This window comes from Trachemys scripta, chromosome 11, assembly GCF_013100865.1.
Source record: "Trachemys scripta elegans isolate TJP31775 chromosome 11, CAS_Tse_1.0, whole genome shotgun sequence".
Classification (NCBI taxonomy): domain Eukaryota; kingdom Metazoa; phylum Chordata; order Testudines; family Emydidae; genus Trachemys; species Trachemys scripta.
In genome coordinates this window covers 35,708,074-35,736,016 of record NC_048308.1, presented here as the reverse complement: position 1 = coordinate 35,736,016, position 27,943 = coordinate 35,708,074, and the positions used below count along the sequence as shown (strand labels likewise).

At 41.1% G+C, this 27,943-nt stretch overlaps 1 protein-coding gene across 2 annotated transcripts in view; it reads right to left on the bottom strand.

Annotated features, from left to right (window-relative positions):
* CERS6 (ceramide synthase 6) overlaps positions 1–27,943 on the bottom strand; it is a 215,759-nt gene that overhangs the window by 103,000 nt on the left and 84,816 nt on the right. For both annotated transcript variants that reach the window (XM_034785788.1, XM_034785789.1), the window contains exon 4: positions 3,057–3,114. In XM_034785788.1, coding sequence (XP_034641679.1) covers positions 3,057–3,114 — 58 coding nt within the window. The remainder of the gene's footprint in view (positions 1–3,056; positions 3,115–27,943) is intronic.

The window sequence follows — 27,943 nt, the reverse complement described above, 5'->3', positions numbered from 1 at the left end:
CCCTTATTGCTTAGGGTCCAATTGCTCCACTCAATGGAACTATTCTCATGAGTTACTGTTCACCGTTATGAGTACAGGGTCTACATTCATACCATTAGAATATATATATATATATATATATATATATATATATATATATATATATANATATATATATATATATATATATATATATATATATATATATATATATATATATATATATAGTGGCTGTACCCCAAGCTGACACAGAGCTGTCTTCACAACAGGGTTGATTGATATAAATTATTTAAAATAAAAAATTAAAAATAAATCTGATTTTATTTAAATCAGATTTCTTATTTAAATATATTTTTCCTTTTAAAAACAAATCTGTTTAAAATTAAATTTGAAATTATGATAACCTCTCTTAAGGTGTAAACTTATAATAACCTATTAAAAACATCTAAGTAAATAAATAAAAATATGCTGCATTAATGAGCCTTCCCCAAATTTTAATAAGTTCATGGGTGCTGCTTTTTGCTTATTTAGAGAATTAGGGGAAAACATCTTTAACTGTTGAAATCCACTCAAACTTTATAAATGTATCACAATGTCACATAATGCTTCAGTAAGTATATTAGTTTCAGTCCTTACCCTGGAGAGAATGCTGGTATTTACATTTTCCCAAATGTAAGTACTTTCATTTTCTGTGGTGCAGAAGAGCTTTTGCCTTAATTATTTTTGGTTCAGTTTAACTATGAGGTACAGAGAAAGATTATTTTCTTCATCTGGACTAGTTCACTCAAAGTCGCGAAACTGACTGGCAGCTACAAAAAGCAGGAAAGCTTGTTTTCCTCTTGGAATCTCTGAATAAAAACCAGGTGAGAGGGGATGAACTCTAGTAATTCTAAAAACCTGAAGGATGCAGAGCCAGATTTTAAAAGATATTTAGGCACCTAAAGATACAGATAGCTGGCTCGTGGGATTTTCAAAAGTACCTACATAGGGTAAGTGCCTAACTCCCATTGATTTCAACATCAGTTAGGCACTTAACCTGGTTTGGTGCTATCTACATCTTTAAGTACCTAAATATATTTTAAAATCTAGCTCATGCTAACTGGAAACAATCCATTAATTCATGAACCACAGTTAATTCTTCCTGTGTTTAATAAATCAGTTAGTTTTAAATGAGAAATATATTTTGATTAATTTACATTTTTTCTTCTTAAGTATCCAGCACATTTAAGGTAGTTTTGTTTAACTAATAAAAATAATTTTAAAAAGTTGTTTTTGTGCATTTTTAATTGAATTCTAATTTCCATCCAAATGCTACTTGACACAAATCTGGAGTAAAAAATTAAGAAATGCATCATCCACCATTTTCTAATAAAAATTGGAATAAATGTTTATTAAGCTATATCATTACTTAAATAAATGTGTATAAATAGAATGAATCTTCGTGGTTAGCAAAAAGAAGTACCAAATTTATTGTAAAAGCTTCAGTTAGTTGCAAATCAACATATTCTAATGGTTACCAACCAATGAGAATAAACCTTCCTTTAGGCATATAACTAAAAAGGACAGATTCCAAACAAGATTAAAATCAATTATTTAAATCAAGATTTCCTGCTTGCTAAATTTAAATAAATTATTTAAAAAAAATCATTGTTTTAAATTACTTTGATTTAAAACTCAGTCCACCCTGCTTCACAATATTATAGTATAGGCTCAGAAATGTTGCCTGACATACTGTTATGTTCCATGCAGACAATATCTTGTGAGCTGGAAAAAATTCAAAGTAATAGATCCAGGGATAAAAACAGGGTTCCCTTCTCATTCCTCAGCATCACATCACTCTTACTACAGTAACAGAATAACTCCACAGCAAAGTTCAGCCCTTTGAAGCAAGCACTATATTGACCATATCTACTAAGATAATAGAAACCAGTCATGGAATATTCCCTTGCATTATTCACCATGACAGCATTCATTATCACCTGTTTTGTTTTTTGATGCCACAGCCATGGAAGAGGGTGCGGAAGTGGAATTTTGGAACATTTTCTGGAAGCTTTTTGCCTGCACAGTGCCCCAGTTCAGGAATACAAGGTAAGTTTACTTAGAAGCAGCTCTTTCTTCTCCTTGTTGGAGATGCAGCATAAATTCCCATTAGTGTTGGCATCTGACCACTGGCTGAGGAGATGGCCATGTTCTCACCCTGCTTGGCCATGCCCCTTTTAGAGTGTGCACATCTGCTGTACTGCCAGTCTCAAGCATTCCAACCTCAAAAAATCATGGAGATTGGCCTAAGCAGCATGAATTTAAAGAAAGAAAGAAAAATAAAGATAGAAAGATCTTTTCATTTGCCCTCTGGCTTCTAAGCCTTTATGACACACTTATGTCATGTTTTCAAGCTTTTCTCCAAACCATGAAGGTTAGAACTGTACTTTGTTTTAAATGAAAGCTGAGATGTTCATGAAGTCTCCCAATTCCAGCATCTGGGGCTTTAAGAAAACATAAAAAATGTCACAAGTCTTGCAGTAAAACAGAGTTGGCAATACTGCAACAGACTCCATGACCATGCTCATCACCTCCTGAGCCGGGGTTAAAGGAGCAGAATTCCCTGGGCTTCCCCTGTGAAGTGGGGTTGAGAGCAACCATTCATTTCTGATCAAAGAATCCATACGAAACTTCCTGGAGAGTGCTCTCTCCTACATGGGTTATTTTCACACAGGAGAACACAGGACCCAGCATGAGGACAATCTAAATATAATCATGCTTTAAGTATAAATTCATCCCGTAGCAAGAACCACGAGCAGCCTAACACCTATTGGGAAACCAGGGATGTTGTTATGACAACCTTTTTGGCATTAAAACGTTTTTTCCAAAGCTCTTTTCTTTTTTGTTTAAAAAGTAGTAGCTTCAAGGGTTTTCTGCAAAGTACCAATTGCAACTTATTTAGTAATTCAAACAAAGCATATCTTTCTTAGTGGTGACCAATGATTTTCTAAACCATTGCTATATATTGTACATACATATAACTTTAAAGAGATTTGCAACCAGTTATAAAAGCACAATACAATAATGAGAGTTCCTACCTTTTTCAGGAACCGGACTCCATAGGTAAATATATAAAGGTAAAATGTAAATCTCCACCTGCAAAAGGTAAAATAGATTGACTCTATGATCTTAGGTTTACATATTTTGCAGCACAACATTTAATCTCCCATTACATCATAAGCTTAATGCACATCGACCAATCAACAAATTCTTTTCATTCAGAAGATTGTTTCTAATCACTAGGGCCTTGATTCAGCAAAGTTCTTGAGGACATGCTTAAGTCTTGCTGAAATAAATGGGAGTCAAGCACTTGCTTGAAGTTAAGCACCTGCCTAAGTGCTTTCCTGAATCAGAGCCCTAGTATTCTGTCTTTTTATGCAATTACGTTCTTTAGGACATATCTGCTTCCTTTGGCCCAAGCTGCAGGGAGTTTTGCTTGAGTGAGGACTGCAAGATTGGGTCTTTGGCTACAAAGCGACTATTAAAGCACCAAATTCTGGCTGATTTCCTTATGTTCAAAGAGCCTTTATTTTCATTTTAAACTTAATACATAAGATAAAACCTTCCCTGTTGTCAGACCAGTGCAAGCAATTAAGGAAGACAAACACCTCCCAACAGTGCTTTTAAATTACCTGCCCTTCTCATATCTCAGCACTAACAAGAGAATATTTTATGCTTTCAGCAACTAAAACATGAGGTTTGTTAGATTATAAAAATGTAGGGAACAGCATCACCCAAGTGAGACTGGAACTCTGTAGTGGGCTCTAACTATTAGCTCTTGGGGTGGGAATGGCTTTTTCCCAGAGGTCTCAAGTGAACAGTTGATAAGCACACCTGCAAATTCACATATGGTTCGCTCCCCAAAGGTTTTGTTATTATTACTAAGATGATGGAAGCTCCTAATCAAAGAATATTCCTAACTTTTCCACTCTTCCATACGCTTGACACAGCAAGTCTGTCTTTCGGGGGCTCCTTCAGGAGAGGCAGGGAAAGCACAGATTAGAATCTGGGGTTGAGGGCTGCACCAGTGCAGCTGTAGCGCTTAATGAAGATGCTACCTACGCCGTAGGTACTCCGCCTCCCCGAGAGGCAGTAGCTATATCAACAGGAGAGGCCCACCCATTAACATAGTGCTGTCTACACTGGGTGTTAGGTTGGAATAACTGTGTTGCTCAGGGGTGGATTTTCCACCCCCTGAGCGATGCAGTTACACCGACGTAAGTTGGTAGTGTAGACCAAGCCTGAGATGCAACAGAAAGCCCAACCAAAGTCCCAGCTGCACCAGCGGGAGCCTGACCCACCCAATGATGTCATGGTAAATCCGCCTGAACCAGATACCATCTGCCTAGGAGGTGGGTGCCAGACCCAACAGAGGACAGAGCCAAACAGATCCAATCCTGCCAGAGACAAATGAAGAAGGAAGCCAGCCAGAATGGACCCGTGATTACCGCTGGCCCCGGGGCCTGGCTCAGAAAATACAAGCCACTGGGAAGTGGATGGAGATCTGGGCAAGGCCTAACACAACATAACTTCTGGAGGAAATTGCTGGATTCCCAGGAGAGGCAGGTGTGGCTACACACATGGGAGGTAAACACCAGTAGCTTTTCAGTTAGTGAAGCTTACAGCAGGCATAGTGTCACAGGATGACAGTGGTCCTTTAGGAGGAAAGAGGCCACTGCACCTGTGACTTGTCAGCTATCTCCTAACTGAGCTTTAAGAGAGAGCACCTAGGCCATATAAGTGGTACAGCCCAACAACAGAGAGAGTCAGTCAGGAAAAGGGCAGAGGAGAGCTGCGTGGTTCGATCAGAAAAAGGGCAGGTGAGAGCTACCGGACACAAAGAAACTGCAGGAGATCTTTGAAGGAAGCTGTAGACGGTTCCTGGGGGAAGGCTGAAAGCAGGAGAGCAGCAGAGAGTTTTGCTGGCTGACCTCCCCAAGCCAGAAAGCCAGAGCGGGAGAGGACTGAAGGCCAAAGAGCAGCAGAGAGAGTTGCCTGCTGGCTTCTAAGCCGGACAGCCAAAGCCAAGGGCTAAAGAGAGTTGAAAGGAGGAGAGCAGTGGAGGGGCCTGCTCACTGACCCCTCCACGCCAGATTGATGGAGCCAGTAGATGGCAGAGGGCTGAGAGCCAGGGTGGTCCCATGGGGAAGAGTGGGATTGCACTCCAGCAGGAAGGGCTAGAGTGGTGTTTCTGGTAAAGGTACAGGGAGGACCAAAGAAGAGCCCAGATAATGTGAAAGACACCAGTGTGTGGTATGTGCTGTGCTGATGGACTACACAAGATGTGGAATTTTAAGGACTATATACATTGGATACTAGAAATGGAGTATGTTTGGGGACTTTATAGACTATTTTGAATTATGTTTTCATAATAAACCAACACTTGGAAAGGTATTATTAGATAGGAGAGCTGTCATGGAGTTATTGGGGACTCTAAAGGAGGAAAACTGAGGAAGGATATAGTGGTTGTGCCTCGGCCTGCTGCAGAAGGGCCCTTACGGCAGGATCACCTTGTGACAAATAACTTGGGCTCAGCGTGGACTGATTTAAATCATTGGATTTGAATAATAATTTAAATCAGCAAGCAGGAAACTTTTATTTAAATCCTGATTTGTATTTGTACTTTTTAGTTGTTTTCCTAAGGAAAGGTTGATTCTCATTGATTGGTAATCATTAAAACATTATGCAAGGCACTGCATTTAGCCGTATGGAGTGGAAATCCATCAACTTCATGAAAATTTGTTAGTCTCGAAGGTGCCACAAGTACTCCTGTTCTTTTTGTGGATACAGACTAACACGGCTGCCACTCTGAAACCTGTCATTAAAACATGTTATTTATGACTAAATACAGCCTTTCCATTAATTTTGGTGCTTCTTTTTGCTAACCAGGAAGATAAAATATTTCTATTCACATTTACTTAAGCAATTATATAGCTTAAGTTACATTTATTCAGATTCTTAATTTGTACATTTTTTTATCAAGTTAGCACATGGTGAATTTACTAAATGATTAAATTTTTACTTACGTTTTGTGTCAAGTGCTATTTGGATGGGAATTCAAATTCAATAAAAAATAAAAATTTAATTTTTGTTGTTAAATAAATACTTTTATAATGCTGAATACATATAAAAAAAGCTTAACAAAAAGTTTATCAAAATGTGTTTGAATTTAATACTGATTTATTAAATGAAGTATTTTGTGTAGGTAATGAACTGAACTGATTGCTTCTGGTAAGCGTGTCTTTCAAGATTTTAGAACCTTGTAGATCTCATCCTCTCACACCTAGTTTTTATTCATAGTTTAGAAAAAGAAAACAAGCTTTATCAGCTCCCAATTGGTTTCTTAACCTTGAATGAACTAGACATTGAATTGAAGTAGCTGAAATGAAGAAAATATTCTCTCTATACCTGCAGAAGAGGCTATTTTCATCAAAAGCTGATTTTCAAGAAACAGGCTCCAGTTGCTTCCAAGTGTTCAGGGATTTGACTTTCTTTAAAACTTGGCAGCAAATATGTACTACTTAGTATTAATTTTGTATTTAATTTAAATTATTAATAACTTATAACAAGTTTAGGCCTTGATATAGGATGTCACTTTAATATTAAATAGAATTTTAAAAAACCCACATCTTTAAATTTAAATTTAAAAAATCCTGAGCTTCATAACAAGCAATACTAACATGGAGGGAAGAGCTAGCTGATACTGGAGCACTAAACATCTCTAGTAAAATGTACTATTTACTATCTTCTGTCTGCTCAATAAAATTGTTTGGTTGCTGTTAATTGCGCCTGAAAGCATTTTAGTGCATTTTTGGAGCAGATTGTAGGGAAGGCACATTGCTTTGTTTAAGGGGAGTTCAGGCCACCAGTATACAAGCAACTAAAAGGAAAGGTCAGATCTAGTTTACAAAAATATGAAGGACAAATTGGGCAGAAAGTGTATGTAAAAATGCCAGTGAGATTCAAAATGTGACTGGTCTAGCTGAACAGAAGCAGCCTCTTGTTCATCTGTAAGACACAGATCTGCAGAGATGAAATTGCCTAACTGGTATTACACAAATATTGGTCCTCTCACGAGCTCGGTACTACCAGCAACATAGTGTGTATCTTTCATGTTGCCACATTCCCCAGGAACTACTGCACAAACCTAGTATTCAGATAAAGAATGTTGCCTCTGGTATTGGAAAGTCTTCTAATCATGCGCAGGCACGAAATAGCCAGGATAGCGAGATGAAGGAATGTAAGAGTTTCCTTATGAGCCAGGTCCTGGGACAGTGAACCCTGCTCCAGAACTGCCAAGTCATGCAATTCATGTGGTGGAGTTTGCAAGACTGTGCCAATGCAAATCAATCAATCAAGAGGAACAATTCAAAACTATCATGTTTAACTCCATGGAAAATATTACTGCTGACACCCTTCCCCTTCCTCCACTGCCCAGCCCCCTCTCACTCATACCAAGTGTGAGCAGTTACAATAACTACCTTTCAGTGATAGTCGTCTGCTTTAAAAACCCCTCCCAATATGATCTCTGTTGCATTTTTTCTCAAGGCAAAGTTCATAAAATTGCTGTAGTCACTTGCACCTTGTGTCTGAAAGACACACTACTCCACACAGGCTGAGAAAGCCTCTCCTTCAAGCGGTTCATAGACTTCTGACATATGTTCAAGGTGAAGTTTTAAATGGTTGACCTCTGGGGTTCCACCATCCACACAGTTCTCTAAGGAGGCTTCTTTTTGCTTAGCCCTGCAGAAGGCCATGGAAACCTGTGACTGCCGTATTTTGCTGCAGCAGCCACTGCAAAGAAAGAAAACTTTTTACTCTGAGATGTGCAAATCCAGAAACACTGACTTCCAGTTGTGAACGTGCACCGCATTTTGCATGGGGACCATTATTTTGAAGACAGAACATTGTATCATCCTGAAGTCTAATGAAAGACAGCACAAAACTCCCATTGATTTTAGTGGTGCAAGGACCTCAACTGTATTCTCATTACACAAAACCAGGCACCAGAATTCATGATGAATTCTATTCACAATGAGTTATTCAACAACCTATAGGGCTGGACAAGTTGTTATAAAGAAAAATTATTTCAAAGACTGGCAGAATTTGCATCAATCAACTTTTGCAGTAAGTTACTCCATTAGCTTTAGCAGTAGAATGTCTTAAGCTTGCTCTCCAAACATATGAAACAGAACTGCAAAAGGTTTTCTGTTACTCCATGTTAGGCAGCTTTCAAAGGAAATTTTGACTGGTTTACCACCAAGGATGAAATCCTGATCCCCTACATAAAGCCCATAGGCTCTCTCACATCATTTATGTATAGTGGTACATTGGTTTATTGTTTCAACTAACAGTAAAACACTTGAGACCACTGTCTGGGTAGACACATTCATATTAGCTATATAATTAATAATATCAATGTTAATAACCTGAATTCATTTAGGTTTGGAAGAAAAATAATGTATCTGGTTTAGCTACTTAAATAATCAATTGACTAACAATTACAATGCAGTATTCAGTGAAGCTTAACTGCTACATGGTCTATTATAGAGTCAGCAAACATCAATGACCTTACTAATCAGTTGGTATTTAATAGATATCTGTCTTTATTAAATCTAAATAAATACAATAATTAATACTAGATGTGTGTTAAATATAATTAATATATACTGAGTACTCTAAAATATCCATTCAATTAAATCTATAGTTGAGACAGTTTAAATTGAGGTTTATGGACCATTATAGCCTGAAGAAATAAATGGACAGCAATCTGATATTAGCACATTTCCTACAAACAGTCTTAAAACTGGAAAAGACATGATCAGTGTGTCAGCTGGCAGACCCATCAGTAGCTACGTTGTGGATTTCCCATTAGCCCTGAGCAAGAGACTGCATGTAACTGTGCTGCCACAGTTCTGTGCCTGGTTTCTTATTTTGCTCAAGAGAGAAAGTAATCTGATTCAGCTCTGTACTTCAAGTAGATTATAACCCCTTCCCTGATGGCCCATAATGTGGGAATGAGAGTAGCAGGCCCATGGAACATTCTCTCACACTGTGCCATGACCCAGGATGAGGGTAGGCCATGCCGGGGAGTGTTAGCATTGTCACCAATCCATAATGAAGCCAGCCTGAAGAAGGACTATGGATGCTCTTGAAGTTAATTTGAAAGTTAGTTTGCTCTAAATGGGTCACCAATTCCATTACGGATTAAACAATTTCTGGGAACCTACTAAAGGTCTATAGTGCAGGGGAGGGGTGGGGGTGGAACAGGACTCCTAAAAGATTGCCAGGGGTGTTATACCTTAAATTATCGACCAATAGCAGAATAAGGGGACCTGAAGAGTTTCTCCAAGAAAGATATGCTTGGAGACAGAAATGACTTTGTATAAATGAGCTACGTCATTAGGGCTGGTTCATAACAAATACTTGGCTCAATTCATTACACATTTTGCCTGCCAAAGGCACTTTTCAGTTACATGTTTTATGGCTCTGCAAACTGACGTGTTGTATGGGCTGTAGACTGTGAATGGATGCATCAAAAACATTTTGCAAGTCATTTGACACAGGAGAAATGGGTTTTCTTGGTTCTGTTAGAGCAGGGGTCAGCAACCTTTCAGAAGTGGTGTGCCAAGTCTTCATTTATTCACTCTGATTTAAGGTTTCGTGTGCCAGTAATACATTAAGGTTTTGTGTGCCAGTTTTTAGAAGGTCTCTTTCTATAAGTCGATAATATATAACTAAACTATTGTTGTATGTAAAGTAAATAAGGTTTTTAAAATGTTTAAGAAGCTTCATTTAAAATTAAATTAAAATGTAGAGCCCCCTGGACCGGTGGCCAGGACCCGGGCAGTGTGAGTGCCACTGAAAATCAGCTCACGTGCTGCCTTTGGCACACATGCCATAGGTTGCCTACTCCTGTGTTAGAGGGTAAAAAAGCAGCCCTGTGTTTGTGTCTTTAAGATTGTTTGTTGGTGTGAAACACGGTGTCAAACTAAGCGGGCTTTGCTCACAGTATTGATAAAGAGTTTGTAAAGGTTTAAATGATTATGTGTTTTAATAAATAATTGTTATAGATTGTTAGAGCCAATCAGGTCAATAGGCAACTTATAACCATCTATAAAACTCTCTTTTGATGTGCTTATAACCATCCAAAAATACATAATGCTCATGTCTGCAATATGTTTATAACACCTGACTGTTTATAGACCCTTTATAAATAATATAAACTTCCATTTATAAATAAAAGTGTGCCCCTGTTTTGAAAAACCATTTTGTCTATCATCTGGTTTGCTCTCTGCCTGGTGTGAAGATACTGGGTTAAATCCTGACCTCACTGAAGTCAATGGCAAAACTCCCATTGAGTTCAAAGGGGGCCAGATTTCACCACAAAGCCTAATTCTCTTCTCATATGCATCAGTTTCATTGTGGTATCAGTCCTGATTTACAGCAGTAAGAAGTGAAATGAGCCTACTTGACTGGCTACCATGTAGGTTGCAGACTGAAAGTTTATCCTCTTGATTTAATATCACATACTTCTCATCTCACTGCATCTCACATAATGTCAGTTGCCTTCTCCACTACATGCCTAGTTGGGGACTGTAACAACTCATATCCTCTATGTATTAGGCACAGAGAGGGGCCTGTAACACACACTCACTGATAGGTTAAATACTCCCCCTCCTCAAATGAGGCTCATCCTCAGCCTTTGAGGCCCATAGCTGTTTGAATCCTGGAAGAGACCCCACTTATGTGATGGGTGCCATCTTGGCTGACACACTGGGGAGTGAACCACGGACCTCCACAGCTAGCTGCTACAGGCTGTGTGAGAGCCAAGACTCTTTAGCTGGGGCTGTAACAGACTCCTATCCTCTGTGGATTGTAACACATTCACCAGTAACTTGCACATTCTCACTTCTTACACTTGTGTTCTCATTTTCTCTATTTCCCTTCTTTCTCCTCCCAATTTTCTCTCCCCTCATCGTTCCCCTCCATCTCCTCCCACTCCCAGATTCACACGCTATCATGCTGTTCCCAAAGCTCAGAACTGGTTCCCATTTCCAGTCCTGTTCTTCCTTCAAATCCTTCCTTATAACTGACTGCTTCTAACTTTCACAACAACTCCTGTCCTTCCACTAGCTTCATAACAAATGGATAACTATGAAAAATGATTATGATGCAATGCGAAGGCAAGAAAGCACATAACCTTGTGTTGTATACACTTCCCTCCGATTCCCACTCTGTTCTCCTGACATCATCTAATATCATGGTTTATTTAGTCTAAGGGCTTGTCTCCACTTACCGGGAGATCAGCCTGTGGCGACCAACCCACCAGGGGTCAATTTAGTGGGTCTAGTGAAGACACGCTACATTGACCACTGATCGCTCTCCTGTCGACTCCAGTACTCCACCGGAACAAGAAGCATAAGATAAGTCGACGGGAGAGTTTTTCCCATCAACCTGGTGCGGTGTAGACACCGCAGTAAGTCAATCTAAGGTACGTTGACTCCAGCTACGTTACTCATGTAGCTGAAGTTGCCTAACTTAAGTCAACTTAGCCCCGTAGTGTAGACCTGCCCTTAATAGCAACTTCCTCAGGTCTCAGACAGTATCCAATTGTCTGTAAAGCAGCATGGACACCCACAGAGCTATAACACAAAGAGCCTGCTGATAGTCTTACATTTTGTCTCCCTGTGTTACAGTGCAAGCTCTTCAGGGCAGGGACCATATTTTATTCTATGGCTTATAAAGTATCAAAAACATTTACACAACTATAAATATAATAATAGTTAAACTCAAGCCCTGCAGTCTATGGCAGTTCTCTATTTTCCAGTATCATTTAAAATGAAGTTGCTGCACATACAGTGCAGTGGCCTCACTTAAGAAAATGACTGACACACTTTCCTTAATTTCATTATATAACACTCTTTCCTGTTGTACTTCAGCTGAACGGCACGGTGTTAAGATGTTTACAGTTTGCGTCAAAAGCGCTCTGCTGCTAATTTTAGGTGGAAAAGGAAAACGATTTGGGAAAGAAGAAATCTGATGCAGTTGGGGTTAGTCATTTTCAATATATAACTTAGCAGCAATAAGCTTGGGCTCTAACATGAAGATTTGCAAATGCAAAAAATCCCAACCCACTCAACCAAGTAATTGTAATTGCTTCATTTTTCAGATTCAGCACAGCCGGCAGGCAACAATGGGACAAACTACTTGTCATTTTACTGTACTGTTGCTCCTATCCCTGCATTAATATGTTTGCCCCTGTAGTAGTATTTGCCTACACAACAACTGCTGCAAATGATGGAACCACAGCATTAGAGTGGTTTTTTTTACTTGTAAACATTTATCTCGCACGCCAGAAATACTGATCTGAACAAACTCTCTGCTATGTTGTAACAAGGTTACTCAAAAGATTTTATAGTGCGATATTTACAAAGCTGCCTAGGAGATTTGGACACCCAATTCCCATACATTTTAATGCCAATTTCCTTAGATAGCTTTGAAAAACTCATCTTAAAATGTTTGTAGAATTTCAAAGAAATACCCCAAACTCTAGCAGAGTCTGATTAAATAAATATAGTGAAGAAAATCAGTCTTAATATTTCTGTAACTAGGTTAAATCATTTTAGAAAATGTATCAGCAATAAAGGATGTGTAAGGCTCATACGTGATCATGTACAGAGACAAAAGGTGGTTAAAGCTGGTTATTTCCCTGATTATCAATGCCCCTACCCTTTGCTATCAGGAAAGAACTGTCTGCTTTGATATGAGCCCTGAGACCAGCTGTCACGGACAGCAATCAGGATGGTCAATCACGCAGTCCACAAGGAGAATTAATGCCTGGGTGACTACTCTGTAGCACTCCCACTCCGGTAATTGTAGCTTTCATGCATTAACATCCAATTAAAAGAGGAGGGCAGCTGCAATCTGCTCCATCTCATGCCAATTATGTGCAGACTTCAGACTTGGGACATTCTGCCAACTTGGCCTTCACCTGGGCAAAATTTGGGTGCTCCAAATGCATTAAATAAACATACCACTTTAAAGAGATCTCAGTATTACCTGACTCAGCGCACTCACTGCTCTTACTTGATTAACGGCTGGCTCAGTACTTCATATGGGAAACTGATGTACTATGGTGAATGTCTATCCACTTACAACATCAAATGTTCTCCCAAGATGAGTAGACTGGCAGTATGTTCTAAGTACTTCTCAGGAATGCAGTGAGAGACTTGACTGCTCTTGTTCAACATGACATGTCTTCTTGGTGAGAAGTACAGACTTTCCAAAATAGAATTCCCAACCTCTCAAGCCTTCTAGCTTTATACTAGTAATGACATTTTACAGATGTTCCAGAAAGATGCAGACCAATCGGAAAAATGAATAAAGGAAAAGAGAGAACCTTTCCAAGTCAGCTTGCTATATCTTTGAATCAATGCAATTACTTATATACTTAAATGTAGGCATGTGCTGAAACACACTCTGAATCAAGGTCATTAGTATTGCACCAAAAAATTACACTAAACTCTTAACTACTTCATCAGCTAATAAAATTGGTTCCTTGAACAATATAATCAAAGCAGGTCAGCCAGTCACTTGGCAGAGTCCAATGGCTTTGTCTGCTGCATTGTTTTAAAAAATACCTTGGTCTCCAAATGCTTTGCCTGCCTGCCTTGCAGAGTTAATTTAGTGTCGGGAACCTCTAGAAGAAGCATTATGCTGACTGACCTTTGCATCAAATGTGCGAGAGAGAGCTTACAGGAATTCTTGTTAATGTGACTGGATGATACTAGGAGCTGGAGATTAACAATCTACTCTTTCCCTTTTTGTTGTTCTCTCTCTTTCATTTTTCTGTATTGAGATAAATTTTATTAGTACTGAATTTAGCCCACTTTGTACCCTGATTTATGACCTGTGCAAACCCAGTGGCCTTTGGTGTACTCAGTGCAGAATTTTGTCTAATATATGGACATGACATTATGTGTCCTATTACCGTTTTACTTTAGATTAAGTACCATTGTGCTAATACTGTGTACATACAATTCTATTTTTTGCTTGTATCTATTATAATGCAATTGTTCAGTGCATATAGCCATTTTCTCTCTAGTGCTTGGCTCCAGACTGTTACTTATGTATAGCTAAAGGAGCTCTGGTAGGGGGCAGCACTTGTCAGAGATCTGGATTTTATTGCAGTAGATCCCATTTTCAGTCTCCTCTGCTGACCAAGATATCTGCATATAAATGGTGGTTGTTTGTAACACTTACTATATATTAGCATGAAACTGGAACATTAATTGTTATGAAACAGAATGAGCTTTGGTTAATAGCTATAACTCTCCAGTTTACACACAATTACTTCACATTTCACACCTTCAATTAGATATTATTGCACAAACATTGTAAGTGTGCACAATCATACAACTAAACTGTGAAGAAATCCATTCTTATATTTTGCATACTTTCAGCTTTGCCAACTCAAACAGGAATGCCCTAATATGTGTATAACTATAGCTGCTAAGTATTCTTTTCTTCATGTGAATAAACATCAAGGCAAACTAAATCCACAGCTTTGAGTTTGTTCCCAGAGCTCAGACGTCATCACTGCTGTGAAACAGCCATGATCTTGAGAAGCATCTTGGGTTTTGACATGCAAATAACATCCTACTTTGCTTCCAGACTTCCTACTAGTCTCTTTAGTAAAGCCTTTTGCATTGACCCACATCTTCCTTGTTATGTTTGAAAAAGTGCACTATACAATGGTTTCCAGTAGTGCTCACATACAATAATGTCACACCTCCAAACCAAGCAGTTTTTACTGACGCCTAGCATGCAGTCATGGACAAGTTTTGCCAAGTTAGGGTTCGTTAGTTTGAAACTAACCTAACAGGTAGAGGTGAAGCTGTAGTAACTGTAATGGAAACTCGAAATGTACTTCAAAGCACTGCTGTAGTGAGAGCTCTGGCAACAGATCACAAGGGTCGAGCTGTGATGATATGTACATATTGTTCTCTTGGCACTTAGATTCCATACTGTTTACTGAGCTGGGTTGTGACTAACATAACACTGTTACTATAACAATTTTCTGAGGTTATAAAACATATCTCTTTATTAAAACCCTAGTGGAGGCACTCAAAGGAACATTTCAGAGGCTAAACCTGTACAGATTATACAGGCTGTAAAACAGACTATTTCAGTTATGGGGAGGTTGTGTCTTCTACTGGGCAAGGCTGATAAATTCTCCATACTCATACTGCAACTGTACATTTGCCTACACTTTCTTTCTCTTTTTCTCGCTCCCATACCCTGAGCTCCACATAATAGCCCTCCTCTTTCTGGTCAAGAGAAGCTGGACATGATTCTTTGGAGTGAGTGATTGCTGCTTCTAAACTGGCTAAGGGGGTCTCACTCCTCTTCAGCGCTGAGCAACTGCTTCCAAATCAAGAGATGAAAAAGACTTGAGATGTGGGGAAAAACCTACTGAGTCTTGCCATTGGTTTAAACGGGCTTTGGATCAGCTTGTTAGAATCACTAATCCATGGGCCAGCCCTCCTCCCTATCTGTTATACTTCACATTTTTTCCATCAATAACTAAGGAAATATTTCACCTACCACACCATGAGTAATAAAAATAATTTGTCTAATTTTAACATGCACCAACAAGAGAATTAAGAAGCTTATGAGTATTCCCAAAGGGTAATGCTGATACAGATCCAAAAGTAGCACCTTTTTAATTTTGGAATTTTTGATATTACAGAACTTAACCTTTGCACAAAATTCTACTTTCAGATCCACATGGCAGCACTCATCTGGCATTCTGTTTTCTCCCTGCTGTACATAGGCAGGTCTCCTATTAACTTTAATGGACTATTCACCCAGCTACAGAGAACAGAACATCAAAGCTGAGATCCCTTGTCAGTAAATCCTTTCCATTGGTTAGTTTCTGAGACAGGAGGATTGTTGGCCTCTCTACTCAAAAAAAGAAAAGACATGCTGAAACATGCAGCTTCTTCCAAAAGTGCTTTAGAAGCTGGTGGGGCATAATGTTCCAATATAGTGTATTTTGCAATTTGTATCCCCAGCTGGAGAGTTAAGCAACTTGGGTTTGAGGCACTAGCTTTCTTGTCAATTGGCCAACTTGATTAAGAAATCAAATTCCTATCTAAAAACAACAAACCAATTTAAGGATATACCCTTAACCCTTGGAGAATATTTAGGGCAGGAGTTCTCAAACCTTTTCCATCGTGTGGACAACGTTTTAGTAGAGCGTTTTTCTTGTAGGCCAGCTCTCCTCCTAATCACAGTCCCACATACCTGTGCCAATTACAGCAATTGCTACTTAGAAAAGGAAAGTATTTATGTATACTTGTACCCTGAGTATGTAACATCCTTCAGAACACAGCACAAATCTACATAGCACATCTTTTAAAACAGGTGTTTAGAAACCTAATTATTTTGTAGAAGAGAATGACATTTCTTTTTCACAGGTTCAGAACTCATCCAGAAAGTGCATCTGTCTCTCTGGACATCATGTGCTGTCTCCTATGGCCTTGCCAACCTCTGTTCTTTCTAACCAAGTATCAGAGGGGTAGCCGTGTTAGTCTGAATCTGTAAAAAGCAACAGAGGGTCCTGTGGCACCTTTAAGACTAACAGAAGTACTGGGAGCATAAGCTTTCGTGGGTAAGAACCTCACTTCTTCAGATGCAAGAGAAGTGAGGTCTTGCATCTGAAGAAGTGAGGTTCTTACCCACGAAAGCTTATGCTCCCAGTACTTCTGTTAGTCTCAAAGGTGCCACAGGACCCTCTGTTGCTTTCTAACCAAGTTAGCTTTGTATGGTGTGATATTACAAGTGTGACAATATCACCGACGCCAAGTGCTCCATCCACCCAATTCTTTTGGCATCCCAAAGCTTCTCTTAGGATATACTGCTGTATTTTGTTGAGCCTGCACAGAGAGTTGATAAAAATTCCCATTGCACTTCTCAGCCCAGTAAAGCTATAGTAGCTTTGATGATTTGGATTGGCATGTTCTTGCAAATGGTAAACAGGTTCATGCACTAGGGTGGCTTCTTAGATGGCTGAAGTGATTTGAAGAAGTAACCCTACTGCAGAAAGATTGCCTTCTTTTAAAGTGTGCAAAGCAGCAGGCAGTATAAATTGAGAAAACTTCTTTGCCTTCCTATTACATTTCATGGTTTAAAGTTTGGCTGACTTCTGATTTTCCTCTGGGCTGATGTTTTAAACAGTTATTTAATATTTAATGTGACAGCACCACTTGGGACCACTACTGACCTACATCTGCATGCTCAACATGCAGCTCTGAAAATATTAAGAGCAAAATTTAGTAGTGCAGAAAAATGAAAAAAAAAAAAAAAACCACCCCAGCACTAAATGTCTAAAGCAATGCAGTGTTATAAATAATCCAGCATGTCTGTATAATTAGCCCAGAAAAGATGTACAGTTCAATAGGTGTTTCCATAGTTCTTTCTATGTTATGTGGCCCTGGATGGTTTAATGGTTATATAACTGGTCTGGCTGTAAACTCCAAGGTCAACATGAAGTAAACCTTTGATAAGGTCTCAGAGTCTAACCAAATATCACCCTACAAAGATGCACTCGCATCTGGAAAACTCATGGGATGAGTGCCTAGAAAACGAAGCCTTAATTGCCATGCAGTCATCTTTACCTTCTGATTGATAGAACTGGCTTCATCTTTAGTGATGCTCATTGAACAAAAGTTACCCAAGCCCATGAATCTTTCAACCTTCCCTGGATCTCATTCTCTGGCCTTGGCTACACTGGCGCAGTACAGCACTGCAACTTGCTGCGCTCAGGGGTGTGAAAACGCTCCCCCCGAGCGCAGCAAGTACAGCGCTGTAAAGCGCCGGTGTAATCAGAGCCTGCAGCGCTGCACCCTCGCTCGCAGCACTGCAAGCTATTCCCCTCGGAGAGGTGGAGTACTTACAGCGCTGCAAGAGAGCTCTCGCAGCGCTGGCAGTGCAACTACACTCGCGCTTCACAGCGCTGCCGCGGCAGCACTGGGAAGTCCTGAGTGTAGCCAAGGCCTCTGTGTGTGCAGCAAGAAGCTCTTTCTAGTATCCTGGACCAGGAGTTCTCTAACTTTTCCTCCTTCTGTACACTACATGTCTTTATGGAGAGACTGATTAAAGAAACACCTCTCACTTGTAAGCACATAGACCATCTCTCCTCCCATTCATGACTGCATAACATTCCTGTAGCAATCATAACCATTGTTTCATGTTCATCTGTAACACAATAGGTTTTTTGTTCCTTAAAAAAAATAATTTCATTGTCTGTGTTCGCGCTTCAATTTATTTTCTTCATCTATTCTAGAGGACTGCATTTACTCCTTCTATTCCCCTGCATTATGCCCATTATCCCACGATCTGTTGTACCCTCTGGATTAATTTACCAAGGGAAAATCACATGTATACTTACTTGTACAGATGAAGACAAATAACTGTCACTCTGCCTCAGAATTTTTTTTTTTTTTAAAGAAAATCAGCATGTACGTTAGCCCTCAAGATTTCAATCAAATTACAAAAGAAACAGTAATAAGGGATTTCTATGGCAGGTTTCATGAAAAAGCAGTGCCCTCGGGGTAGCGTGAGAATAAAACGTAACAGGCCAGAATACCAGCAAATCTACCAAGAAACACCAGACAGTCAAGCCTTACTCATTCATTTTAAAGTATCTAAGTACCGTAATTGAGCACAATTAACTGATTTGAGGAATTGGCATTAAATACTTCCAAATATCATTTCTGCAGTATCTTGTATTGAAAATATTTCATAGCCTGTAGCAACAAATTTTCATCATGTTTTAAATGGTTGATTCTAGAAGATCTTTCATGTGAGTAACTTTGTTTACATAAGTTGATCCATTACTTTCAATCCCCAAATCCCTTGAAGATTTTATACCAAATTCATTCTGGAATCTAACAAAATATTCTGTATTTGCATTTTTTTCAGAATTCACTGACCCTGACTTCATGGGTCTAAAAGATGAGAAGGGTCAAAGTGCAAAACATTAGTCTGACTTGCCAAATATTGGAGAGACAAGGTGGGTGAGGTAATATCTTTCATTGGACCAGAGACAAGCTTTTGAACCACAGAGTTCTTCTTCAGGTCCTTGGTCACTTGGTCAAATTTTGTCTTCAATCCACAACTCTAATGATGTCAGTGAAGTGGAATCAAAGAAGTCATATGGGTATAAATGAAGTCAGAATGTGGTCTTATAAAATAAATTATTAGAAGGCTCTCCATCAACAGACTTCAAGTTCAGTGAGTTTGTCAGTGATACTGATTTAGTATAGGCAAGCAACAGACTTTCTAACAATCCTCCACTGTCAGTCACTTTGTTATTCTGGATATACATGCAATGTTATCTCCATATGCCACAAACTGTTCTGTCAGTCAAAAATCTATTCTCTGTGAGGGTCTGAATGGAGATCCTTGTTATAGCGGTGTTTTGATAGACAGCTGTAGAAACGCAGCTTTCAGCAGGCATTATCTTCAGCTCAGTTTACAACTTTCAGCTCTTAATCATGACACAAAAATGAAAATTCAGAAACAGAAATATCTATACCTCTATTGTAAACTCCCAATTTAGCTTATAAAATAGTTACATCAGAAAAAATACTCACATCTTAGCTTTCTCTAAAGAGCATGTAAGCACATTATTGTACAGTATATTCACATGGGATAGTCAAAAACTCAGAAGGAAACAAATATTAAACATTGTGGGGAACTACTCTGCTGTGTAATACACAGATCCCATTTGCTTCAATAGAAGTTGTGCCCTGTATCTTTGCACAGATTTAGGCAAATAAAAAAAGTAGGAAAATTGTTTTTTGGGGTCAAATGAAACAATGAAATGTTTCAGTTTCAGGTACTTTTAATAACAGCAAAGAAAATAAAGGGCTAGATTCACAGGAGGAGGAAGTAGTGCCCCTCTTATGCCCAACAACTCGGTGATAAGGGCACTCCCCTAAGATATAGAAGACATACTGGAGTAAGGATCTGATCTAAGGTCACTTCCCTCCGAGTGGGCTACTCTGGGGTGTTTCTTTATCTCACTCTCACTCCTGTTAAAGCTGTTCCACTTTATATAAAATACTTAGAGAGTCACTGGACCAGCAAAAAAAGAGTGACTCCATATTCCTGTGGGTAGGCCACTCACCCAAGGTGTGGGAAGCCCAGATTTCAGTGCCCGTTCTAATGAATATTTAATGATTTAGACAAAGTGGAACAGCTCCAACAGAAGAGAACAAGATCCATCCCAGAATACCAAACGACTCCTTTGATAATTCCATGCCCATCTACAGGCCTTTACACTCACAGCACAAGTACTATGGGGAGCGGATGATTTCAGTCAGAGCTGAGGGTGTACAGCATGCCACAGAAAATGCATAACCTCTTGAAAAACTGATCACAAGCCAATGCAAAGACACACAGATTGTGAGAAATACAGCTAGTACTGTCTGTTTAGCTCCTCCCTTGTGGCATGCTAAACTGTTACATTTCAGTCTGAGTAGACTTCCTCAACCTAATTTTAAACCAGTATTCACATTAACTAGAATTTAAGAAAGGATTATTTAAATTTCCATACCATAAAGCAATGATGAGCGCACACAAACCACGAGGGAAAAATCAATCTAGTTAATTTATTATAACATTGCTTAATGTGCAGTGATAACATTAAGTGATAGTGTCTTCACAGGATCTGCATAGGAGTTAATTAAACTTATTAACAGTATTTAATGCTGCATCACCTAAGCAGAAAGATTCAAGGAATTAGGAATTCTAAATAATCCAATTTGGAGAGAAGGAGGGAATTCATAAGAAATATGAACACTGTCACAGTACAACCTGAATACAGTTTGAGTATGTTAGAATGATCTAAAGGTACAGCATAGACATAATTCAAATCTTAAAGTAACAGAGCACATGTAGCATCCATCATTGCAGGAGAGAGTCAGGATATGCCTGTAGAGAAAATAAAGGTGATTCTTTTATACCGGCTGCAGGACATCAACAGACCTCATGTACTTCTCTCTTCAGCTCTAGCTCTCCCACTAACTAAAGGCAGTATGTACTCCCTAGTGTATTACAATATATAGCGTAGACACAGGGTATCTTGAAGTCTTGCCAGCCAGAATGTGCCATGGGCCTCTGGTTTATCCTCTGCACCATGCCCTCCTTCTCCTCCACCGCGGATTGCCTCATGGCTGGAAAGCCTTAGTCTACAAACTATCACATCATCAAATATGGCAACAAAGGTGAAATCCCTTATCACACCATCATCTGTCTCTCTTTGCACAGAAAACCTTCATCAAGCACATCAGCTCTTGGCAATGAGCATGACGCTAAGAGAACTACTTGCACAAGATGGGAGGAAAAATCCTATATCAATGTCCTTCTGTCTGGCAATGAAATAGCCGAAGAGGAGAGAAAACTAATCTGACTCAATCTACCTTGATATCAGGCATTAGAAATGGATGCTTGCAGAGCTATTTTTGTTGATACCTCTGGGAAAAACACTCAAACCTGACGCAGATTCTCTCACTCAGTGTGAGAATGATGACAAAATGTGGTATTTCAGTGCTGGGCCTCTGAAAGTAATACACAGAATTCTCCCTTTCAAAGAATGCTATTCACCTCCCTCATACTTGCATTTTGTTTTTGCCAGTTAATTTATAAGACCCATTCCTTTCTATTTAATGTGTCCTGTGTGTTTCAGTTTTTTGTTCTTTTTATCTGGCATGGAAACTTTCTCATTTAAAAATCAATATAAAATCTAGCTTAGAGAAACAATAACATTTTACCACTGCACTAGAGACACACAGACGTTATAGGACAATTACTGAAGTTTTACTATTTATTATTTGTACTGAAGTAGAACACAGGAGCCTTAGTCATGGATCAAGACCCCATTTTCCTAGGCACTGTACAAAGACAAAGACAGTTCCTGCCCCAAAGAGCTTACTGTAAAAGATCATGTACTAGACTCCACCAGAATCCTGCGGTCAGAAGCACTGCCAAATATTCTCAAGAACTCTTACAACATTTGTTTGATCCAATACTTATCTCACAGCTTTACTCAGTGAGTGAAATTTACAGAAATTTACAGCACCCAGTGCTGCTGCTATTGGAGTCAGTGACAAAATGTCAGCTCCTAGTTCCTTCTGTTTTGTTGTGCTTGTGCTCCTACATAATTTGCTGTTTTCTTAACGCTGAGAATTAAGATAATTCTACAGGTACTTTGCCAAGTATAATATGTTGATTTTAACATAGTTTGGAAATAAATTGGGGACTTTTAAAAGACATTGGTGAACGTGGCAACTCTGCTTCAGAGTCCTTCAGTGCTTAGGCATCTTTGGAATGCAGCATTGGACAACGTGGTTTTGTATGTGTGCAGAGTTCTTAGATGCTGTACTGTTCTGTTTCTATGCCACGTTCCATAACAGAATCGGCATCATTTCCCTTTAGGAGGTTAAAAAAACAGGAACAATTCAATTACATTACATGTTTGTCATGGTGTGAAAAACACATAGCTTTGCAGTAGAGAAGGCAAATCCTATACCAAGTCCCATACATGCAAGGCATGGTAGGAAGAGTGCCTGTATCCCCCTCTGGAATCAGTAAAATCCCATGAGCAGGATCATGCAGTAAATTGAAATAGACATAACTTCATGTATGAATTATAACAGGTCTGTACATTAGAAAGCATAGGTCCTCCCCCACCATCCCCAAGATTACATCTGAACTATAACCTGTCACTGACAGCATGTCTACACTGGCGCTGAAGGTGTAATTTCTAGCATGGGTCAACATGCCCATGCTAGCTTTGATCAAGCCAGCGAGCTAAAAATACCAGTGTAGCTGCAACTGCACTGGCAGTGCAATAGATTAGCCACCCCAAGTAAAATCCCATCTGAGATTACAGGTTAATACTTGGAATACCTAACCTGTCCTACTACCCATGCAGCCAAGCTGCTATTTTTAGCATGCTAGCTAAATCAGAGCTAGTGCAGGAATGTCTACCCAAACTGGAAGTTCCACCTCCAGCTCTAATGTAGACGTGCCTTTAGATACTGGAGTGATAAAAGTGCTTCCTGTACTCCATCTAGGGTTGCTAACTTTCTATTCGCACAAAACCGAACACCCTGGCCCCTGCCCCGCCCCTCCTACGAGGCCCAGCCCCCACCCCTTCTGTGAGGCCTCATCCCCACTCACTCCATCCCTCTTCCCTCTGTTGCTCACTCTCCCCACCCTCACTCACTCATTTTCACTGGGCTGGCTTAGGGGACTGGGATGCGGGGGTTGGGGGGGTGCAGGCTCTGAGGTGGGGCCAGAAACAATGAGTTCAGAGTGCAGGAGGGGGCTCCAGGCTGAGGCAGTGGGTTGGGATGCGAGAGAGGATGAGGGCTCCAGCTGGGGGTGCGGACTCTGGGGTGGGACCAGGGATGAGGGATTTGGAGTGTAGAAGGGTACTCTCCAGGCTGTGACCGAGGGGTTCGGAGTGTGGGAGGGAGCTCTGGGCTCAGGCAGGGGGGTTGGGTGCAGGAGGGGGTGAGGGTTCTGGATGGGGATGTGGGCTCTGGGGCGGGGCTTGGGATGAGGGGTTTGGGGTGAAGGAGGGTGCTCCAAGCTGGGACCGAGGGTTCAGAGGGCGGGAGGGGGATCAGGACTGTGGCAGGGGGAAGGGTTACGGGGGGGGGGGGGGGGGTTCGGAAGGGGGGTGTGGGCTCTGGGGTGGGGCTAGGGATGAGGGGTTTGGAGTGAAGGAGGGTGCTCCAAGCTGGGACCGAGGGTTCAGAGGATGGGAGGGGGATCAGGGCTGGGGTGGGGGCAAGGGGTTAGGGCCTGGAAGGGGGTCAGGGGTGCAGGCTCCTGACGGTGCTTACCTCAAGCAGATCCCAGAAGTAGTGGCATGTTCTCCCTCCGGCTTCTACGTGGAGGCACGGCCAGGTGGCTCTACATGCTGCCCCCTCTGCAGGCACCACCCCTGCAGCTCCCATAGGCCGCAGTTCCTGGCCAGTCAGAGCTATGGGGGTGGAGGTTGGGAGGGGGGCGCGTTCAGAGCACCCTGGCTGCCCTAATGCGTATGAGCCAGAGGGGAGACATGCCAGCTGCTTCCCAGGAGCCTGCCAGCCCCACTGTGCAGAGCCGCCACCGGACAGGCAACAGCCCAATCAGAGGTGCTGACCAGAGCCGCCAAGATCCCTTTTCGACCGGGTGTTCTGGTTGAAAACCGGACACCTGGTCATCCTAGCTCCACCCAGTCCCCTCTCTTAGTTTGCTTCAGTCATTCCAGCCTCCATGCCTTCTTACACACTACTCCCTATGCTTGGAAAGGCCTCCCAATCAATAGTTGCCAAGCACCCTCCCTGTCTCTCTTCAAATCAGTCTTAGCCCCTCCTCCCCTAATCTGTGAGGTCTAAGCACACACACCATCAAATACAATGTCACTGTCTGTTACTTGTGTTCATTGCACCACACTTGTGCATGCTATTAGGGTGTAATAATCTCTTCTGGGCAGTAGTTCCATGTGTATTTTAGTGCTACAGAATACGATGTAAATCTAACTCTGCTATGTGAATAATAAAGAACCACCATGGTATGTGACATGCTGACTACATTCAGTGCTGACACACATACCAAAATTGGGTCCATTTTTCCTGTTCTGTATCTCAAGAACTTGTCTGTTCCTCTTCATCTGCCACACCCTAGTCATCGTGACACATAATTTAACTGCAGTCTCCCTCTCTTTGGCCTCCAGGACTTTCATTTCTGCTCCCCTACAATCTATTCACAGTGTAGCTGCTAACATCCTCTTCAGCTATGTCTACACTGCAAAGATAAGTAATTACTATGGTGGTGCATGTCCATACTACCCTCCTTGGGTCGGTCGTGCGCATCCTCACCAGGAGCGCTTCCACTGACCTAAGAGGGGCAGGGTGGGGAGCTGAGAACCCAGTCTCTCAGCTCTGCTAGCAGTTCCCTGCTGCGAGCCAGGCTGCCCCCCTCTCTGCCCAGGGCTTCTCGTCTCCCCATTCCCTGCCAGGAGTTGGGCAGCCTTGTCATTTTCAAGGCTCAGGAGGAGCAGGCAGGGGGTGCAGCCCTGCCTTCTTGCCCTGGCTCCCAGCCAGCAGCGGGATCCAGCCACCCAGGCGTCTCGCTCCGGCTCCCAACCACCCAGCAATCCAGGGGCAGCTGGGCTCTAGCTGCCTGGCAACAGCTGATCTATTTAATGCAGTGTCTGCACAGACATTGTGTCACCCTAACCACACTGACATAAGCCTCATGCCTCTCATGGAGGTGGAGTTATTATGTCAGTGTAGTACGGCCTTACATCAGCGGGAGGAAGGCTGTAGTGTAGACACTATATAATTAGGTTGACGTCAGCTGCCTTATGTTGACCTAACTGTATAGTGTATGGTTCTGCTCCTGCCAACATCTCAGAACTTGTTTTCCTTGTGAACACTGCTCTCCCTCAAATTCCCTTTGTTTCCTTCCTTCACTCCACACCTCTGACTCCACACTCTCAGGCCTAGATTCCTGGAAGAGGCTACTCTCCTTCAGTGCACAAGGGTAACTTGTTCCCCTCCTTCAAAGCCCAGTCGGTGACTTGAGCTATTAGTTTGCCACAACCTTTCACGGAGGAGCATGGTAGTGACACACACACACACACACACACATCCAGTCACTGCTACACTTCTAAAGTAGAAGCAGCAGCAGCTAATGAACCATAAAGTAACAACTCAAATGGTCACAACCCAAAACGCTCCATGTGCAGAATGCTGACTTAAATTTGCACAGGAACATAGAAACTGCCCTACTGGATCAGGCCAGAGGTTGATTTAATCTAGCACCCTCTCTCTGACAGTGTCCAGAGTGCTGCAGAGGAAGATGCAAGAAACTCCACAGTAGACAGATGTGGTGTAATCTGCCCCATAATCTTAATCCCTAAAAATTAGAAATTGGAAACCCAAGGTTTATCTCCCTTCCAACATTATTGTTAGCTAGTTGTTGAGTATGTGCTCTCCACACAATATTAAGAATATAAGAAGTAACATGGACACTTCTGGGTTCCAAAAAAACTGTGTTTATTAACTATGCATAAACCCAACACTGAATATTCTTGTTATCTACCTCAACATCCAATCCCTCTTTGCATCTTGTTAAATTATCGGCCTCAATAATAGCCAGTAGCGATTATTTCCCCAGTCTAATTATGGCTTATGTGACAAAGCATTTCCTTTTTATCAGTTTTGAATTTTTCACCTTTCGGTTTCATTGAATGTCCCGATGTTGCTGTGGGATGAAAGGGCTAGTCATTTGTATTTTATTGTTTTTTCCCCTCGCACTAATGGTGTTTGTTATTAAATCTATATCAACTGATATCTCAAACAATTCATAGAGTTCAAGGCCACAAGAAACCATTAAATCACCATGTCCTCTGGTTTAATCCTTTCTCCTTAGATAAGGCAGGCTTGGATGAATATAATATAACTGATTTCAGGATGTGATGAAAAGCTAAAAGAATGAGAGACAGGACAGGAGGAAAGAAGGGGGGACAGAAAGCAACACAACAAGGGAAAAAGAAACAGTACAGCATTTTACATGCCTTTGTGTGCAGGGAATTAAATATCCTCACTGACAGACTGAGGATTGGATGTCATGATAATGTAACAACTTTCAACACTCACAGGTGAAAACAAAGTTCCTTAAATAGTAGCAAGGCCAGCTGTCCTTCCTCTTGGGGAGAAAGTCCCTTAACCTAGTCTGCTCCTTCTGAATTGAGGTCAAGGAAGCTGAGATGAGTCAAGATGAGCAGCACTACTGGCAGGTCGGAGGATGAGCTGGCGGGGAGGAGGGGATGATTCTTTTTTTCAGTCTCTTTTTAAGAACCCCAAAAGGGGTAAAAGTTAGCGGCATATTTTATCCTCATTATTTTGTCCACCAATTACATCCATTTTCATAAGGCCAACCTTGGCACAGGTAACTTTATGCCCATATTTTCTTGTTTACCAAGTATGTTCTCACCACAGTGCTTCACTTATATCCGTTGGCCATTTTTGTTTAAACTAATTCAATTTTTCTGTCGGGTTTTCTTGCACCTATTCATAATGTTTATTTATTTTGTCCTAATCCTGTAAAATTAGCACCATTTATTCCATCTAAATGAATACAGTACACCCCTTTTTAATAGGCAGATTCCCTACTTCACCCACAGCACACAGACCTCAATTTACCTGTCCAAATGCCCCTCCCTAAGTTCATGGGGTTTGGTTGTTTGTGAGTTATCAGTACAACCCATCATAAACCTCAGCCCAAACTTACTCCCTGCATTTAGTTGCCAACTCCCCTTCACTCCAGAACCTCCTCTGCCCCATAAAAAAAGGTCTCTCACACCTTTTATAACCTAGTTACAGCTAACTGGACCCACCTGCCAGCTTGAGTTGGCAGCAATAACTTTTTTATTCAACGTTTTAGCACCTGAGCCTATGATGATCAAATAGAAGAGCCTGGCATCCCTATGTAGGGGCTTAGTCTGTCACCCTGTCACTTTCCCTATTCAGAGGCAGCCGTCCACTTTAGAGAGGCCCCAGGGTCAGCCATGGCTGCAGGAGTCTTTTGACAGGTGGTTTCGATGGATCCATGCTGCCAAGGAGTGGGGCCAGAACAGGGGTAGAGGCACACTGCTTCGTACCAACTGCAGAACTTGTGGGCTGGACCCTCATCTTCTTCCACAGGGGAAGGATTGGGGGGAGGGAGGGAATATCCTCCTCCTCTCCAGAAAGAAAGGAGGAGGAAACTCCTTGAGGATCTTTCAGAGTTGCCTCCCCAGTACCTAGCTACTACACACAGAGACTACAGTCTGCCCAGTGTTAGCAAATTC